General features: G+C 27.5%; 1 protein-coding gene across 4 annotated transcripts in view; it reads right to left on the reverse strand.

Moving 5' to 3' along the window:
* Mical (Molecule interacting with CasL) overlaps positions 1-19,688 on the reverse strand; it is a 202,818-nt gene that overhangs the window by 37,227 nt on the left and 145,903 nt on the right. For 3 of the 4 annotated variants that reach the window (XM_075374228.1, XM_075374225.1, XM_075374224.1), the window contains 4 exons: positions 15,204-18,734; positions 12,720-12,926; positions 11,206-11,241; positions 5,565-5,709 (listed from right to left, as the gene is read on the reverse strand). In XM_075374228.1, coding sequence (XP_075230343.1) covers positions 5,565-5,709; positions 11,206-11,241; positions 12,720-12,926; positions 15,204-18,734 — 3,919 coding nt within the window. The remainder of the gene's footprint in view (positions 1-5,564; positions 5,710-11,205; positions 11,242-12,719; positions 12,927-15,203; positions 18,735-19,688) is intronic. The other variant, XM_075374227.1, reaches the window with a different exon arrangement.

Raw genomic sequence — 19,688 nt, forward strand, 5'->3', positions numbered from 1 at the left:
ATAAAATTATAAATGGGTGAATGAAATCAACTTACTTAAATTTGTGCATGCATAATAAAGAACGCTTCATTCATTTGTGTTTTAATGGAAAAAGTGAATTAATAATAATAGCAAATGAAAGCATTGATTTGTATACAATAATATTAAGTGCACTGTAGCTGAGCAGAGTACATAATAATTATAATTTTATATGTACATGCCATATTTATATTATAAAATATTCACAAAAAAATTAATACTTCTTTCACTGACAAGACAGATTACACTAACTGAAATTTAAATCAAAAAATCCACATTAACTTCTTTTTTTTTAATTGTTTAGGATAAAAATATTAATTTTACTCTGATTTAAATTTAATATGTCACATCAAACAACTTAATTCAGCTATAGTAAACACATATGCTTTTCTTTATATGCTGAATTAAGGATAAAAGACAAAAAAAGTCATTTATTTTCATTATCCTTTTCTCATTTGCCATTAAATATAATATTATTATCATTATTAAATTTAACATATCACTCTAAAATTATAAAAATTACTTTCTAGTATACTTTTCCATTAAACTGAGTACACTTACTATAAGTTCAAAATTACAATGAAAACTAATATTTAAAAACAAACATGCATCATCTGCACAACAAACACTTAAAATTGATCAATAATTGTAAAAATACTTTATATTTTTAATCAGTTTCTTTTAACTAATAAACATAATTATCAGAATCAATATTAATTTTTTAATAAGTTGAATAAAAATAAATGTGTCATTATATTTAAAACTCTGCTTTAACAGTAATAATTCCAGTATAAAAAATAAATAATTTCCCTTCATAAAATATACCATTTTTCTCAAATATAAAGTGCATTATTTTTGTATATTAAACTTTTTTAAAAATTAAAGATGCTTACAGTTGAACTAACTGAAATAGAATTTTTGACTACAGTTTGTCCCTAAAGTATACAAAAAAAGCTGTTAATGTATTAAGATGAAAGAAATATTATCCACGATTAACACAAGGTTAAAACACGAAGGTGCACCCTCATAACTTTGAAAATGCAGTATTGCTGTTGGTTTCTATCTAACGTTAAACAGAAAATTAAAAATTTTAAATAAAAAAAAAAAGATAACTAAAAATTAATATCTTATTCAAATTAGTACATAAATTATACATCACAAAAAAAAAGTAGGTGTGCTAGTTAAAAAACAAAAGAAACTGCTCTAATATTTGCCTGGAAGGATCAAGAAAAATCATGTATTAGCGTTGATGTTTTTATTAGAGAAGCATCACTAATGACTAATAAAACACATCAATCAATGCCACCTACTGAAAATAACAATACTACAAGATTTATTTAATTAATTTCTTTTTTTAGAAAATACATTTTATTGGGAAAATTTTCTACTGCAGTTTTTGGAAATAATTTAAACAGCATAAATAATAAAAAGATTTAATTTTCAATTTTTCTAATCTCAGTAATATATCTGAATTAGATTCATATATTTTACTGGTAAAAAAACGTCATAAATGCGGAAAACACTTAGTATCAGAGGAGCTGCTTACAAGTGGTTCGAGTCATGCCTTACTGATCGTAAAGTAGCTGAAATGTCATCTTTTGACAGAAATACAAATGTAAAAATTAAATTAAATATCTAGATGTAAAACTTAGATCCTCACTTGAAATACAGAACATGGAATGCCATATGAAAGTGTACTCGAATCATTCACTGCATTTATTGTTAATTAATGATCTGCCTAAACATCATGAACCATTCATTGTAATCATATTTGCAGATGACACAACTGTACATGTGAAGACAATTATTTAAAGAAATTGAAAATTCTATGAAAGCAGTTCAAAAAATTATTCACTGGATGTATTGTAATAATAATTAATTTAAATATGATGTATCTGCTATAATTGTGTTTCTCACAAAGACATAATATTGCTGATAAGTGGATAGAATTGCCACTAATAAGAAGGATAGTATTTTTGTTGCCCATTAAACAAAATTTCTGGATGTTTTATTAAATGACAACTTCTCTTGGGATAATCACAATTGATAATGTTTGTAAAAAAAAAAATCAAACCACAGTATTTTGCTTTGAAGCTTGTTAATAAAACACTAAGCTTGACATTATAAAATACAAGGACGAGTAAAAAATTATCTACACTTTCACTATAACACATCTTTAAGGCTGTTATACTGCCTTCTGCACATGTACGCTTAAAGTTTGTACAAATGCGGTCATGCGTGCAAAACTTTATTCCAATTTGTGTCATTTACCTTCCGGCTATTACAATGTAAACATGTCTGGTCTGCTAGCAGGTTACATCAAGAAGAAACAACAAGTAACAATCTGATTTCTCTGGTAGGAGTGTATGAAAGGGGCTGAAATTCATCGTAGACTTTTATCACCAAACGGAGTCAGTGCTTTATTATATATAAGTTTTTTTTCGTGGATCGAGAAATTTAAAAATGGCCAAATGAGTTTGAGGCACAAAGAGAAAGCAAGATGCTCATTAACCAGTTGAATTGTGAGGTACAGGAACATCCACTCTACAACCTGTGTTGTAGAGACGAAGATCTTCTTCCTCAGATTTTCTTCTGTTTGGGCCGTTCAAGGATGCTTTGCGAGGTCGTCAACTTTCCACAGACTTAAGACATGCAGAAAGTAATACAAAAGTGGCTTCTCAACCAACTGAACACCTTCTTGAAGGAAAATGCAAGCTTATGGACTGCTGAACCAAGTAACCAGAGGTGACTAAGTAGAAAAATGATGTATATGTTCAACTCCTACTGCTGTGTTAATAAATTGATAAATTGTAGAACAGAAAGTATAAATAATGTTTGACTTTCCTTGTATTTATTATGCTCACTTAAATGCCTGTCTAAAGTACAATGTCATTTTTGGGGATCCCTCAAAAAGCAAGAACAGATTGTTAAGGTACAAAAATGGGCTGTCAGATTGCTTTGTGCCCCTAAATATTAATTATGTAGACTGATATTTAGAAAATTAAATATGGTAACTTATTTTTACATTTATGTGCAATCTTTACTAAGAAAAAAAATCCGTCACTTATTCTTAAAAAATAAATAACCATCCCTACCAAACCAGACAACAGTACTAATTTTCATATAATTTAATTTTGGCTTATGAGAAAAGGCCTTACTTACTATACTTCCATTGCCATTGTTAATAAATTACTGAACCATTTCAACTCTTCAAATAAGTTTATTTAAAACATAATTAACAGATTTTCTTTTACAGAAATAATATTACTCAACCAATAAATGTTTGGTATCCCATTTAATGTACATAAGTACATTAAACTAAATGGAACTATTCAGGACTTGTTTCCTTGAAATTCCTCTATCAAATAAAGCTGGGCTTCCTAGTTAATCCTAAAATGTGATTTAGCTCATTCTAAAGGAATCTTTCTGAAAGTATGGCTTATGATCAATTCATATCTGATGGGTTTGATTCATGTATTGAATTATGTAATACTGCTCAAAATAATTTTATATCTGCTCAATTATAATTAATATCTGCTCAAAATAATTTTCAATAATGCCTATATTATGAATCTTTTTTGTAATAATTCTTTACTTAAATATTATATGTTTACAATTAAATAATATAGATTTTAATTACACCTATTTTTTACCTTATAATAATTTATCTTACATTGACATCTTCTATATAATGTATTAGTATGTACTGATCAGAATAGAAGATTTATTTTTTTATTGTTAGGCTTAATTAATTCATGTAAATATTTTGTTATTATTTACTAATGTATGGTAATACTTGGTAATACTAATAAATGTCATACTTGAAAATTAAAAAGCAGGATAACAATAAGTATTACATAATTCAATACATGAATCAAACCCATCAGATATGAATTGATCATAAGCCATACATTCAGAAAGATTCCTTTAGAATGAGCTAAATCACATTTTAGGATTAACTAGGAAGCCCAGCTTTATTTGATAGAGGTACTTCAGGGAAACAAGTCCTGAATAGTTCCATAGGCAGCTACCATCCACCATAGCTTACTAAAGATTTGAACACTGACTCATAGATCCTTGCATCCTCAGCATGGATTTAATGGAAACCTAATTTATACCCACAAAATCTGAAGTTTGGAATAAAAGATGGAAGTTTTTTAACAAAAATATTCTTGCTCGTCCTCAAGAATTATTTCCATCAAGAAGAATATAATGACATTTTAATATTAATATCAAGTAGACTTTTTTACGGATTTTTCCTTAATGTATTTCTGAGCTAATCATTAGCTTTTTTATTATAGTATCTGACGGCTCTGTCAAGAAACCCATCAGTGTCAAGAAACACTGTCACCAATCTCAAAAAAGTTAAGAAGTCTGTTAAGTAAGTACTAAATAAATATATATTCAATCTTCGTTGTTTGTTAATTTATATGTTTTTTGTCAAATTTAATTTTTAAAATTTCATACCTTTCAAGTACACAGACATTGCTTGGTCTTCATATTCTAAAGGTAAAATCTGCAAGTTGTAGTTAATATCTCTGTATGAATCCCATTACTCCATTACTATGAAGTGATTAATAAGGACTGATTATATTGTATAATATAGCACTGTATGTGTTTGTAGTATTTTTGGACGAATGTGATTTAGTCTATTTGATACAGTATCGCTTTGAAAGTATTTAGTAAATACACCAGAAACAAGATATTAAATGAAAAACCACAATGTAGAACATATTCCATTGAAAATGAAGTGTGTAAATTTATATGTTTTTATCAAATTTAATATTTGAGAATTTCATACCGTTCAAATGCGCAGAGATTTTTTTGGCCTTCATGTTCTATAGATAAAATTTACATGTTGTAGTTAACAACTTTGTAAGAAAAAGTTCCATTAATTTGAATATAAATCATTTGATTTGATAAATTAATAATTTATTGATTTATTCAGTTACATATAAAATCACAAAATAACGACCAAAGTTTTTTTATCAAAATTCTTATTTACCCGATGTACTAAACTGTAATTAGTACTCCATCAAATTAAAAAAAAACCATTAATATAAAATAAAAATTAAAAAAAATGACATTATAAAGCATAATAATAAATATAACATTAAAATCTTTCATCACGGAAACTTTCTGACTGATCTAAGTATCAAAAATCTATAAGTTAAACGTTAAATTATACTTTATACAAAATTTTAAAAATTATTAAACACTACAATGAATGACAATTATTATTTCATCAAAATTAATAACTTTTTTAAAAATTATGAAGCTAAATATAAAAGTACGACATAAGATTATTGATCTAATATAAGTGATAAGAAATACAGATTAGAATGCTATTAAACGTTCAAAGAAATAAAAATAAAAAAAATTGTAATTTTGAAAGCAACTTAACAGTACAAATCAGTAATTATACATAAAAACTGAATGAATTCATTAAATGTTTTGTAAGTATTATATAAGACATAGATTATTAAATATAGCTGATTATTTTTAAATATCTATCTACATACAGTGCATCATGATTTTAATGATACCTGACTGTCGAGCAACAACTGATGGGGGAGGCTGAGGTATGTAGTTGACTGGTGGAGGAGGTACCGGTGGTGCGCCATCTATAAGACGACGTCTTGCCTCTGATTCACTAACACTTTTCACTCGGCTGGGAGATAACTTCCCACCCTAAAAAACACACAAATGAAAGTAAAATAAAAATAGGAAAAAATTACCTTCAAATATAGTAGACACTCAGGTGAAAAATGATGAATTTATTACCAACAGTTTGAAGTAATCTGTAATTTATGGAATTAAATTAACAACTGACAGCTGTAATATATAACATATTTTTTCTGAGACTATGACTGCAGCTTTTTCAATAAAATTTTAACAAGCACCGTCATCAATTTTTATACTTGCAATTTAGGTAAAAAAAAAAGAAAGTAATCTTCAATCAGAAATTGATAAAATCAGCCATAATTAATTAAATTCAGTACTAATAACAATAAAGACAATGACTTTTTAAAGATTTGAGCGCTTTCAGCTTTCATGCTACTATTTTGTATTACTAGACAATTTTTATCAACATATTCAAGGAAAGTATGGAACTTTCTCACAAAAATACATGCATTCATACATCACATATTTGTATAAATAGATTACAATCTATTTTCTACAGTGCTCACGCCAAAGAAGAAATCAAAAAGCACTTCTTCCAAAATTTTTTACAAAAAAATAACAAAATGAGAGGGCCATTAAAGGTTTTCAAATCTATATTCTCACTTCACTTAGGACAAAAATTAAGACAAAATGTTGATGGAAATAAATAATTTAGATAAAAAATTATTCATCATTAATTTATTTTAGGAATTTGTTATTTTCTTGTTAACCCACAAAATAAATTTTCTGTATACAAAGGTGAATCAATAACTTCCAAGAAAATTAAATCTATTATGGATGATTTCACAGATAGAACCATGAATTATTTATACACAGTTTGCCCTCATCAACAACGTGTCTGTCTTTCAAATTTATGATGTTTACATGCTGAATTTTGTCATCAGGTGTAATTGCAGACAGGTGTCCAGCTCCTTCTTTATGGATAGCAATAGTGTGACCATTTTAAAATTTTTCAATTTGTTGGACATTCTGTTGTGGTCAAACATCGTTCCTGTATCACATTCTTCTTTGGAGCAAATAGAAACCAGAGTGGTACTAGTTAATGTTACAGACAATAAAACTATTTATCAACTTTAAGTCTAAGCAGAAGTGTTAAGCTAGAAGCAGCTGGAAGCAAAAACAACAGTGTGCCCAACAGAAACAAAAATGCAAATATTACACATAATGTTATCTTCAATAAGATTCATTATTATAGTCTAAAAAAAAGTTATTGAGGTAGGTGAACTACAGATTTTTATGGTCTGAATACCAAGAAGAATAAAATGTGCTACAGCAAAAAAAATAGTAATGCACGAAAAACAATTTTTTTTACCGCTGTAAAACAAGAAACATGCTTCAGGCCTCTTTTCTTATCACAGTTTGATGGCAACAAAACTTAAGAGGTTCTCAATAAGAAAATCAATTTTAGGTAGTATGAAGAACTGGTGAATAACCCAGGACCCAAAAATGTTTCCCTCTTTTTAAATGCACACACAACCACAGTATATACACAACCAGCACAACTATATACAGAAATATCACATTATCGTTTCACTTAAAAACACTAAACCTTGCTAAACATTTATAAACAACAAATATATAGCACTGAAATAGGGCCAAAATTAAAAATAATAGAGGAAACCTTGTCTATTTAATACAGTGTCAATCAGTTTATTCCATTCCCAAAAAGACTGATTCAAGTACACTTTCCTCAATTGTGTTATTTCACAGACCATAATTAAATATTAAAATCATTTAAAAGACTAAATATTTGTCTCAGTACAAGTCACAGTAACTGAAAAGCATATAAATAAAACACAATTTAAAAATTACAGTAAAAACAAATTACATTTCAAAAAGAAATAAAAACCAAATGAACACAGAAACAAAGAAAAAAAATTGAAATTTAACCAGTCTTGCTCATTTTACTGGGTGGATCTACCCTGAAAATTGTTAAGTGGATACATAAAGATGGGCATACTTTTCTTTGTTTAAAAACTGCCAGATTTCTGAATGATAAATCTTTTTACAAAATAAAATTTATTATAGTTCCTGCTATTTTTCACCATTAGTGACATTAGTTCCAGCCGCATAAATGTTTTTTTACTCTTTACAAAGTACTGTTTTTGAAACAATAATGTGTTCAGTTTTACACAAAATAGTGATTAATTAGGTAAAGATTCTTCATCAATTGTAAAACAATTTTTTTTTTATTTGACTTTTCTATACTTGCATAACTAGATGAATTTGATTTTATTTTCTGCATTTCAATTTAAATTGTTAAAATAAGCATACTTTTATTAATTTAAAAAAAATAAAAATTCTTAAAAATTTTGGAAACATAACTTGAAAATAGTTTACTATACCAATCATCCTGATGTACTCAAGTGTCATAAAATTTAAAATAAAAAATCAACTTACATAAGTAAGTTTACTGTACAGGAATTTTAAAGAATAAATAAACTATTTATAGATAGTAAATAAAAAAAAACTATATACACAGGTGACCCATGAGGAAATTTTATGTTCTACTGGTGAAAACAATGAAAAAAGTTCATATAAACATAGGTTTGGTAACACTATTTTAGAGTTGCAGCTATTGAAACATTTTGCCTGTATTTTAGCTCTTCTTATAAAAATAAGCCCTACTGTAATTTTTGGTACCTAAACTAAGGAGTACAGTTGATGGTTTCTCATGTAATTTGAGATAAGAAATTGGATAGAACAGGTCCAAAAACTTTAACTTCAGTAGTTTTTAAGATATGTGACATAAAACACAAAATTTGGTGTAGAAAAATACGTTTTTTTTTAGATTTGTGTAGTACAATAACGTTTTTAAACGACTAATAAATGAAGAAGATTTAATAACAAAACTTGTGGAGAATTTAATTCTGAGAAAAATAATGTAAATACAGCCAATAAGAAATAAATAAAATACTTAAAAACTGTATTTATTGAAGAAAAATAAGAAAAATAGACAGAAAATCGTGTTGTGTATTTCTGTACTTAATAATCAAGTATTCTTTTTAAACATTCTTTGGTGTATCACCATTTACAAATGAAAGTGTCATTTTTAATGTGTTTGTTTTCTGTTGAACGCAAGTTCATCATGTTAGTGATGAACATCATGTGATTCAGTATATTCAGCCTAGTCTAGGCATTAGTAAAAGGCGAATTTCATGTCACACTGGTTTGTCAAAAAACAAAGTGTGGTGCACCCTATGGAAAGAAAATCTTTATCCTTATCTTTATCCAGAAGTTTCAAAATTTGTGGCCAACAAATTACCCCCAGCGGTTAAACTTCTGTCATTGGCTTCTAAACAAGGCTGATAAGGTAAATACCATTTTATTTACTATGATGCCGCTTTTACGACAAACTGAGTCTTCAGTTCTAAAAATAAACATTTATGGAACAAACAGAATCAACATGGAACTGTTTCCAACATAAATTTCATTTTAATATTTGATGTGGCATTATTTATGACAAAATTGTGGGATCATCTGGTCCCAGAATTTTACTTATGCATCTCCTGTTAGGAGATGCATATGTTCATATCTTGAAAAATAATTTGCTGGCTCTTTTGGAGAATGTACCTTTACAAACTAAATTGCAAATGATTTTCCTGCGAGATGGTGCAATGCCACATTTTTCTTTAGTAACTAGAAATCACTTGAATGCTAATTTCTTATACTGGACTGGATACGGAGGACCAATTGATTACTTCATTTGGGGCCATATGAAAATGATAGTACATCAACAAAAAGTGAACACTACAGAAAAGTTACTCATTAAAATATGAAACGCTACCGAATTTATATCAAATGATCCTGAGCTGATACAAAAAACCACAGGAAATATTCTGTCAGGCAGACTACTGTGCACATTGTGAAGGAGGGAATTTTGAACAATTACTGTAAGTAAGGTTTGTTATTCTGTATTTATCATTAATTTCATTTATTATTTCATGTATTTTATTTTTTGTTTTGTTATATTAAGAATAATGTTTATTATGTACAGAAAAAATTATACAATTTCCTGTCGATTTTGCTTTAGATTTTTAAATGTTTTTATTTCTTTTTTATTGGCTGTATTTATATTAATTTTCTCAGAATTAAATTCTTTACATGTTCCATTAATAAAGCTTCTGCATTATTAGTTATTTAATAAAGCTATAGTACTACAAACCTAAAAATAACTTGTTTTTTGACATCAAATTTTATGTTTTACATTTTATCTGAAAACCTACTAGTTACAGTTCTGGAACTTGTTTTATTCTATTTCCCTGCTCAAATTACATAAGATACCATCAACTTTAGTCCTTAGTTTGGGTACCAAAAATTACAGTAGGGCTTCTTTTTATTAGAAGAGTTGAAATCTGGGCGAAATCTTTCACTAGCCATAACTCGAAAACAAAGTGTTAACAGACCTTTGCTTATGTGAACTTTTTTCATTATTTTCACTAGTAGAACATGTCCTGAAAGTTTCTTTGTGGGATACCTTATATATATATATATATACATACAGGTGTTTCTAAAATAATGGGCTGGCTATACTTTTTTGGATTCGGTTTGTAAAACTAAACAAAAAATATGCTTAGGAAAAATGACAATTTCTCCTTTGTTCTCCTCCTGTCCGCCATTTTGTTATTTTATATAAAAATTTATATCTCAAGTTTGGATAGAGGAATCATATTAATGCTTGGTAAGCATCTTTGTAATAAAGTTGTCAATCAAACTCCAGGCTAACAGCAACTTCACCTGAGGTACTACATATAGATATGGCATGTTTAGTTTTATTGGATTTGATTCTGTTCTTAATAAAGAGATCTCTTTTATTTAATCCACGGTCTGTTTTACTTCTGATCATACAAAATAAACTTTCATTTTAATGAAAGTTTATTTTGCCACTTCATTATTAATTTGTTCATTTGACTGCTGATAGATGTAATCTTAATGATCATATTTATAACTTGGAAAAAAGAATTTAAATAAAACTAATAAAATTATTTCACAACAAGCACAAATAATAATGGTTAATATATCTCAAACAACTAAATACAGTCAGTAAACAAAGTAAATTATATTCAATAAGATAAAAAGATGATAGCACTTCATGCAACTACACTTAAAACAAAGAAAATAAATGTGTATGATAGCACGCAATCGGCAAAATATCTCGGATTCATAACAAGAATAAAAGAAAAAACAAGAATACTTTTAGCTCATCCCAGATTAAAGATGTAATAAGTGTGGCATTTAACAGAAGTGAATATGATTTTACAATTCACACACAAAATTAATATTCCGTATAATAATACTGTTGTGCAGATATTAACATTTTCCAAGAAAGTAAAAATAAATACAATAATATTTATGACACTGATTTTATGAATTAAGCACGATCATAAAAAACAAGTAAGCAATTAAAAACATAAATAAAATATTAAGACATTATAATAACATAAGCCAAAAGAAAGCAAACAGAAAACACACAAAATTTTCAATCATCTAATTATTTCTTACATCAAAAAATTCTTCATAGTCCGAGTTATTAGCAGACTGAAACAAAATATTTAATAAAAATAACAATTAAAATAATGTAGTCATCAGGGCATATTAGCATATGAATTAATTAAGATATATGCTAGCTACAAATATACATATATCTAGCTTTTACATAAATCCAGACAAAATCAAATTTTTGAGTAAGTTTTGTCCTCTTAAAACCACTGACTTAATCAGTTTTAGAACTTCCATCATAATTCATTTTATATATAAATTTAAAAAACAAAGCAACAAAATAAAATTTAAATTAATAAATTTTCAACATTTAACAGACTTTTAATGATTGTTAAGAGAATTTTTTAAAACACACTAACTGCTGCTTTTTTAGTCAATAAAAAGTGACCGACAACACACTGAGACTTGCACCCAACATTCTTATTAACCTCAGTGAGCTAAGGGAATGAGTTTCCTCAACCAATAAATTGAAAAGTGAATTTACAACCCTCAGTTTCCAGAATTCATCATGAAAGATTATTTAATTATTACATATCCCACGGAGTCTGTATTGATTAACATAAAATTTGTCAAAAAATTATAAAATTTAATATACAAACTAAAACTGCATACAATACATGCTTCTAGTTTGTAAATTCATACAATCACTAAGAAGGTAAAAACATTAATCAAGCAGCATCTCTTGATAAATGCTTCCATATTTTTTTTTTTATACAATAAGATAATCAGATAATTTATTTCAGTTTCAGGAACATAAAAAATTTTCAAATAGGTATTTCAAATCCTATTAATCAATGTATGTTATGTTTTATCAAAATACTGTTCAGACACAACTGTGCTATAAATCAGTCCAAAAAAGTTATCATATTCAACCTTGTAAAATCATTTATAAATTAAATACATTTAATTTTATAGTAAAACCATACTACATTTCATAGGTAATCACAGTTAATTAGGAAGAGCAAAGTAATGTGCATTAGTTTTGTTGTTATTATTATGTCTTCAATCATTATTTTGATTTTGTCAATTACTATTAATTTACAAGGTTAACAAACTAAAAAGTGAAAAAAACAAAATAAGAAGAAACTAATTGACTGCATCATAAAAAATAGATTAATTACCGTAACATAACATTTCTAGAATAAAATATCTAGTATTAATGGCAATGTTATCACAGCTTAGAAAAACAAAATATCTTTGCCTAAAGAAAAGCTGTGGCACAAATATTTTAACAAGATATTTTAAAAACATTAACAATTTGCTCTCTAGTTTTCCAGCTGACAAATGATGAATGCAGCCATTAAAAACCTTACCAATATCCTCAGATTTCAATAATAAAAAAAATTAAAAAATTTCTTTAACTGAAATAAGAAATTAATGAAAAAAATTATTCTGAGAAATTGTATTTCTCTTAAATGTAGTACTAAAAAAGTTTTTGTTATAGATTATCACAAAAGCTGATAAATTCTTAGTAATAAAATAACAAGTAAAAATGTGATACACTTATACATTTTTACCTTTGATTTGTCCTTCTTATGTATTCTAAATTTAGAAAATTTTGTGCCAGAACTCTGACTCTGAGAGCTTGGAGGTGAGCCTGGCTGTGATGTTTTAGGTGGTGAAGGACTTAATGGTGATTTTTTATGAAAAAAGTCGGAGACAGCTTGAATAATACTTTTTCTTCTATCTCTATCTTTACTTTTTTTCCTATCAGACTTACATTCCTACACACACAAACAAAAAAAGATGATCAATCTATAAATACTAAAATAATAATCTTTATTAAAATTCATCCACTTTTTTAAAACAATAATTAATGTCAATGGAACCCTCCTAATTCATTCATTTCATGTTTAAAATGTTTATATGAAATAAGGCTGCATGAACACTAGTGTTTCTCACAACAACCAAGAATTTTATTTTACTAGGTACAAAATCTACAAGAATATTCAAATAATAAGAATATCAAAGCTCAACAGAATTTTCTAAATCATATTACATTTTAAATCATCTTTAAGAAATAAAATCTAATTTAGTTTTGTCACTAACAATGATAAGTGAAAAAAAAAATAATAAAACTAAAAACTTTAAATTTCAGTTTATACAGAATTCTTAGCACTAAAATGTATTGTTATCATGTTATGATGAAATTAGGAATTATGAACAAATAAATCATGAATAATTTTTACTTAAAAATACAACAAGAATTACAGGGATCTAATCCAAATATATATTTCTTATAAACAATAAATGTATACAATTTTTTTTTTTATTATTTTGAATTAAACAGCACATATCAGAAACATTAATAAATGTATTAATCTATGTTAAAATCAATGAATTCATATGGCAACTCTATTATTTGATTATTAAAAATCTATTTCAATTTCCAAACATATAATTATTCATTTGTAATTTAAAAAATTACAGATGACTAGAAATAAATAGTTAAACTGACTGATAACATATTATTCTTAAGGTATAATGTTATCCAATCCTTGCTACAGTTGAAATTAAAATAATACAGAAAACAGCAATGTTAATTGAAAATTATATAATGTAAAAGATTATTTGCTATATTAAGGTAAGTAAATCATAAGAAGCTTAAATCCAATTATCTTAAATGTTATTTTGTTTTTCTATCTTTCAGATTTTCATTTAAAACAAAGAGAATAAGTAACCAGTTTATCCTTGTCAGAAAGTATAGTAATCAATGAATGATTATAATTATATTCAGAGTACACTGAATATCATACCATTAAATATAAAACCTAATATCGTAATACCATTTTGTCCAAAACGGAAGCTTTCTACTACTGAAGAAAGCTGTAGTAATATATTACTAAAGCCCACTGACAATAAGCGATGTGAACTTTGAGTTAACAGCATGACTGAATAATTTCTAGACAAAAACCACTTTAAGATGCTATTTTGATTCACTGAAGGATACTTAAATAATTTGTTATTATTCAACTGATGAACTTCAGGCTTAGATAACTAAACCGAAAACTGATGGAATAAATAAAATGAAAGTAACAAATTATAATACAGCTCTAACTAAACATGAACAAGCGTTTAAAAATAAATCTGTATTCAATGAAGCTCATTTCAGATTGTTTTGCTTAGCTGGTCGTTTTACAATAGTTCCCAATGATAGATCTCACTGAGTGATGCACCAATGTAACCTTATATTATGTAACCTTACATTATGTAGTGGACACAACATGGCAATATAATAAAATTTTAATTTTAGCCTGTGATTTAATCTTAGAAATGGCATGAATTGATTATCAACTTTTCTTTATTCATATTTAGCCAGCAACACTGATATAATTTTCTTGATCAGAAGATTTTAATCTATAAAATACTTATATGAACTTCCAACAAATATTTTAACATTCAATAATGTTTAGTTGATGAAATCTTGTTCAGTTGATGTAGCTGACTTCGTTATCTACCATGTATTTTGTTTAAGTGTTCTAGTATAACATATGAAATCACTGTATATTTTTTCATTTTCTGTATGTTGCGGTATATGTTTTTGTTATTACTAAATTTTTGGTGTTAATAATGTTCTTATAAATATCATAACAGCTTTAATGAAAGAGTGAAAACTGCAACAGCATTTCAGAAATCTAAATATTTTTATTTTCACACTTAATTAAGATTTCCATGTTCTACATATATAGCAAGTTTCATTTTTTTTTAAAAAACATAAATTTAAAAAAAAATTGTTTAATGGAATACAGCAGAAACAAATGTTTTTATTAATTTTTTTTTTAATTGCAGTTACGTTATTCTCTCAGTTTATAATAATATATAATGTATTAATTACAAAAAAAGATTTAAAAACATACAAACATATCGTAAGACAGAACGATGTTCAAGGATATTCAAACTGATCGTACTAGGGTTAAAACATACAATATAGTGCAAATTTAATAAAAATAATTAATATGTTGTACAAATGCAAAAAATAGCAATAAAAAATGTATTATTACCTTTGTTGGTGAAGCAGCTCCTAAAATATCATCAGTGGATAATTCTTTCTTATCTAATAATGACTGACTACTATTATCACATGTACTATCCAAAAGTTTAATTTTTTCTTTATCTTTAACAATCACTGGTATAGTTGCTGCACTAATAATGTTTAATTGTTCTGCAGAATGATTTAAAGAAAAATTAGATTTTTTATCCTTTCTGCCAGAAGAAACTTTTTCTTTTAATTTTTTAATGCGATCCTCAGGACTTAGTCCCAGTTCTATATCGGTTTTCATTTGCGCTTTTTTACGTGCATTCTCTCTAATAGCGGCGCTATCTAAATATTTTTCAGAATATGCTAACTTATTTTTACAAGGTACAACAGGTGTTTTTAATATATTACCAGAATCAAACAAAGCTTTTCTTATATCGGGTAATGAATAAGCTTCATGATGTGTCAAGGGTGTATCAGGAACTGAAGAATTTTCATTAATCATTTTAGGTTTTTGTAGAGCTCTAAACGAAGAATGAACAGAAAGTGATCTTTTCTTATAAGAATCTGATGGTGTATTAAAAGAAGTTAATGGAGTCATAAATATTGTTTTTTCATTGTTACTCGAAGGTGTTTTAAGGTGTCGATTACCTTCATCATTGTTTACTGCATTTGATTTATTCAATGGCGATGAAACAGTCTGATGCACACTATGTCTTCGTTCTAAAGTATCATTTAATTTAAAAGCGATGTTTACAGGGGTTGCAATTGATTTTGGTCTTTCAACTGTTACATTTTCCATATCTAAGACTGGTTTGATCTGTGGTGAAGATGGAGGTGAAATAGAATTAACTGATAACGACTTATCATCATTGGTATGGCCACTAGTGATCGAACTTTGAGATCCCTGACAATTTAAAGGACTAGATGAACCACGAGAATTTCTTTTGTTCTTACGATCTTGTGATGATTTACCTTGTGACATTATTTTGTTCATGACCATATCACGTACAATATCTTTTTGTTTAGAACGTTCACGAGATATTTCTTCTAATTTACGAGTTTCAGGTGATTTATTTGATATTAAATTAGATGATGACAATATATTATCTAAATTATTTTTATCTATAATTTCATTACTGTTATTAACAACTACATCTTCTTTGATTTCCTGAGTTTTAAAGTTATTATCTAACAATAATTTATGATTCTTTCTAGACTTTCTAATATCAATTGAATCTCTAACATTACTAAACGGAGATATACGTCCTTGTAATCTTTTAACATATTCCTCATAAGTTGTACTCGATGTTTCGATACAAGGTGATAATAAATTATTTGTTTCAGCTTCATGTTCATTATTTACATTTGTACCAGAATTATCACATATTGGTTTCTGTTGTTCTATTAATGGGCTATCCATTACTGTTACAGTTTCACTGTTACTGGTAGTCGTATCTTCATTCTGTCGTAAACTTTCTTCATCTTCATTATCTTTTGAAGCTTCTTGATTATCCATTAAAGTTGAGTAAATCGGAGGAAGAGCTTCAGCCAACGGTGTTGTAATATCATCTTCATCATCTGTTGGATTCACAAACTGAATGTAACCACTATTTCTCATAGCAGCTGCGTGCTTAGAGCCATCATCAGTGCTTGTATCTTCCTCTCCACCGGTATCCATAAATTCAATGTTATCTATATTTGTAAGAAGATTAGATGTTGGAACTTTATCAACTTTACCGCAAACATGTGTATATTCATCATCAAATTCTTCTGTTCTAGCAATTTTTGCCGCCACACCCCTTGCATTTCGTCGATTTCTTGGCTTTTGGTGTCTTCTGAATGTAATAAACTGTGGATTAATATTTAATTCTAAATCATCCAAATTTTCAGATACACCGGCATCTTCATCTCTTGCCCAGTCTGATAGTTCTGTTTCGGTTAATATAGCCACAGTGTTATCATTTTTATTGCTTTCGGAATCTTCACCTCTTACTGAAATCGGAGATGAAGGACTACTTCGCCCACTCACCTTATCATCCGCTGTTCCTTCATCAGATACAAATAATTCTGCAGGAGTCGAAACCTGTTTCAATATTTGTCCTTCAGAAGATGATTTGTCATTTTCAATGTTTGGTACGGTTATAATTTTTGAACTGAAATTGCTACTACTACTAATATCGTTATCAAAATTTTTAGGAACAAGATCAATGTTTTTAGAATCAACTTTGGATAAACTACTATGATGTACATTTTCTAAACTATGTGATTTCATACTATGCGTGTTACTGTCAATCATAGTTTGACATATATCAGGAACTGACATATTTAAGCTATCTAGAGGAGGTGTAACATCATCATCAACATTCATCTGATCAATGGGATCACCATCATTAACTAACGACACCATCAATTCGCCTTTAGAATTATGTATTTCGACTTTGGGTGGTGCTTTGACTACTCCTTGGCTTTTCTGTTTTTCACTTTTATCTTCATCACCAGAACTAGTTGTTATATCTGTCGATAAAGAATCACTTTCCATATCATCGTCATCATCATCGTCGTTATCATTACTTTTATTGATTTCTGATCTCGGAAAATCAGGAACAACAATCGATGTTTCATGCACTGGACTTCTCGGTCTACCTTCATTTTCACTGATCTGATGCTGAATCGCTTCAATATTTTTATCTTTTTCATCAGTTATATTAACAAATTCATTATTATCTTTTTCTACATTTGCTACATCATCTTTTTTCAGTTCAATATCATTATTCATATCTTTATTAACAGAATCTGATGAAAAATTATTTTTAAGACTACAAACATGACCGAAATCACCGACATTTGGTAACTCTTTTTCTTTTTTATTCGTATTAGTAAATGAATGATGGGGAGTAGGACTTATTGTTGGTGATACTCTTAATTTGTCAGCACCTTGAAGAAAGGCCTGCATTGTTGGACTCGGTTCAGGAGCTGGATTTAATAACTTTTGATGTTCAGATATTTGATCTACTAAACTTTTAAATTTAGTGTCCAAAGTCGAAGCTGAACCTGATTTTCTAACAGATCCTGATAACCCTGTAGGTCCTAACAAGTATCGCTTTTTCAGTTCTAATGATATTTTTGAAGCGATGCCTTCAGTTGAATGAGTCCTATTTAAAAGATAATCGCCTCTTCTAGGGTTAATTAATGGACTAGGAATATTATTATTATTAATTATGTTATTAATAGTAGGTTTTTCTGGAACTAATGGAGTAAATTCGAGTTGAACATCAGCCGCCTTATTAGATTTATTTTCAATGACTTCTTTTCCATTCAATGGTCGTGTTAAAACTTTAACTTTCCTTGGTTCTTCAAGTTTTCCTTTTTTAACTTGTACACTTTCTCCTATAACTATATCGGGTATTTCTGGCCTAGAACCATCATGTTCAAATTCAGAATCTGTTTCAATTTCAGTAGCTGAATTTTCTTCTTCCTCTTCTTCATCATCATCACCATTATCATTTTCCTCTTCTTCACTTCCCAAAGATTCTGAATAATCATCAGATGCAACCTAAACAAAAATTAAAAAATATATATTTATTTAAATATTAATAAAGTATTATCTGAAAAAAGAATATTTCAAAACATTTCAATTTTATAATGAATTTTAACAAAACAGTCTCTTCATAACTCTCCTTTAAAGCTTAACAAGATTGGAATACACATCAGGCTACCGTTTCTTTTTTAAAATTTTTTTGAAGTCTAAATATTAAATTATTAATTTAATTTTAAATAAATGTCTATAACAATAACTGCAATATCATCAGTTCAATTTCTAATTCTTAAAATTCTTAATTCAAAAAAGATTATTTACAATTTTTAAACATTGGTTCTATGATAAACAACCATCTCTAAAACTTTCAAAACAATGTAAGAATATTTAATCATCAAAGAACATGATGGAGTAAGGAAATATAAAGTCACTTTAAAAAAGAGCTAATATTATTAAGTTACCTAATGTCATGAGAAAAGAGAAGTTTTAATAAAAGAAATTAACTTCCATAATCAAATTTTAATACCACTGCAATTAAGATGTAAAGTTTTTAATAAGCACCATGTTTAACAACAGCCTACTTTGTGATATTGTTAAAAATGACATTTGATATTTTCCCATTATGAATATATGAACAGATTTTAAAGAATTGAAATGTTAAAACGGCTAGTTGGTTTTTTACTAAATTTTCACACGCCTACAGATAGTCCATATTAACAAAAGCCAATGGTCAGGTTATATTTAAAATAAGGAAGAAAAAAATGTAATCAAACATGATTATCTTCTATTTTATATTGATTTCAAGAAAATTTATGGATAAACCAATAGCTACAAACAGTAACCTACATTATAAATAATAATTCTTTTGAATAAAACATTTTTACCTAATCTAATCTCAACTTTCTTTTATTATCCTCTTTTTATAAAACTGTATAATCTTTTTCAGTTTTTACACTATTTTTTCTCTCCTTA

The sequence above is a fragment of the Lycorma delicatula genome, chromosome 8 (assembly GCF_047948215.1).
Source record: "Lycorma delicatula isolate Av1 chromosome 8, ASM4794821v1, whole genome shotgun sequence".
NCBI classification, from domain to species: Eukaryota; Metazoa; Arthropoda; class Insecta; order Hemiptera; family Fulgoridae; genus Lycorma; species Lycorma delicatula.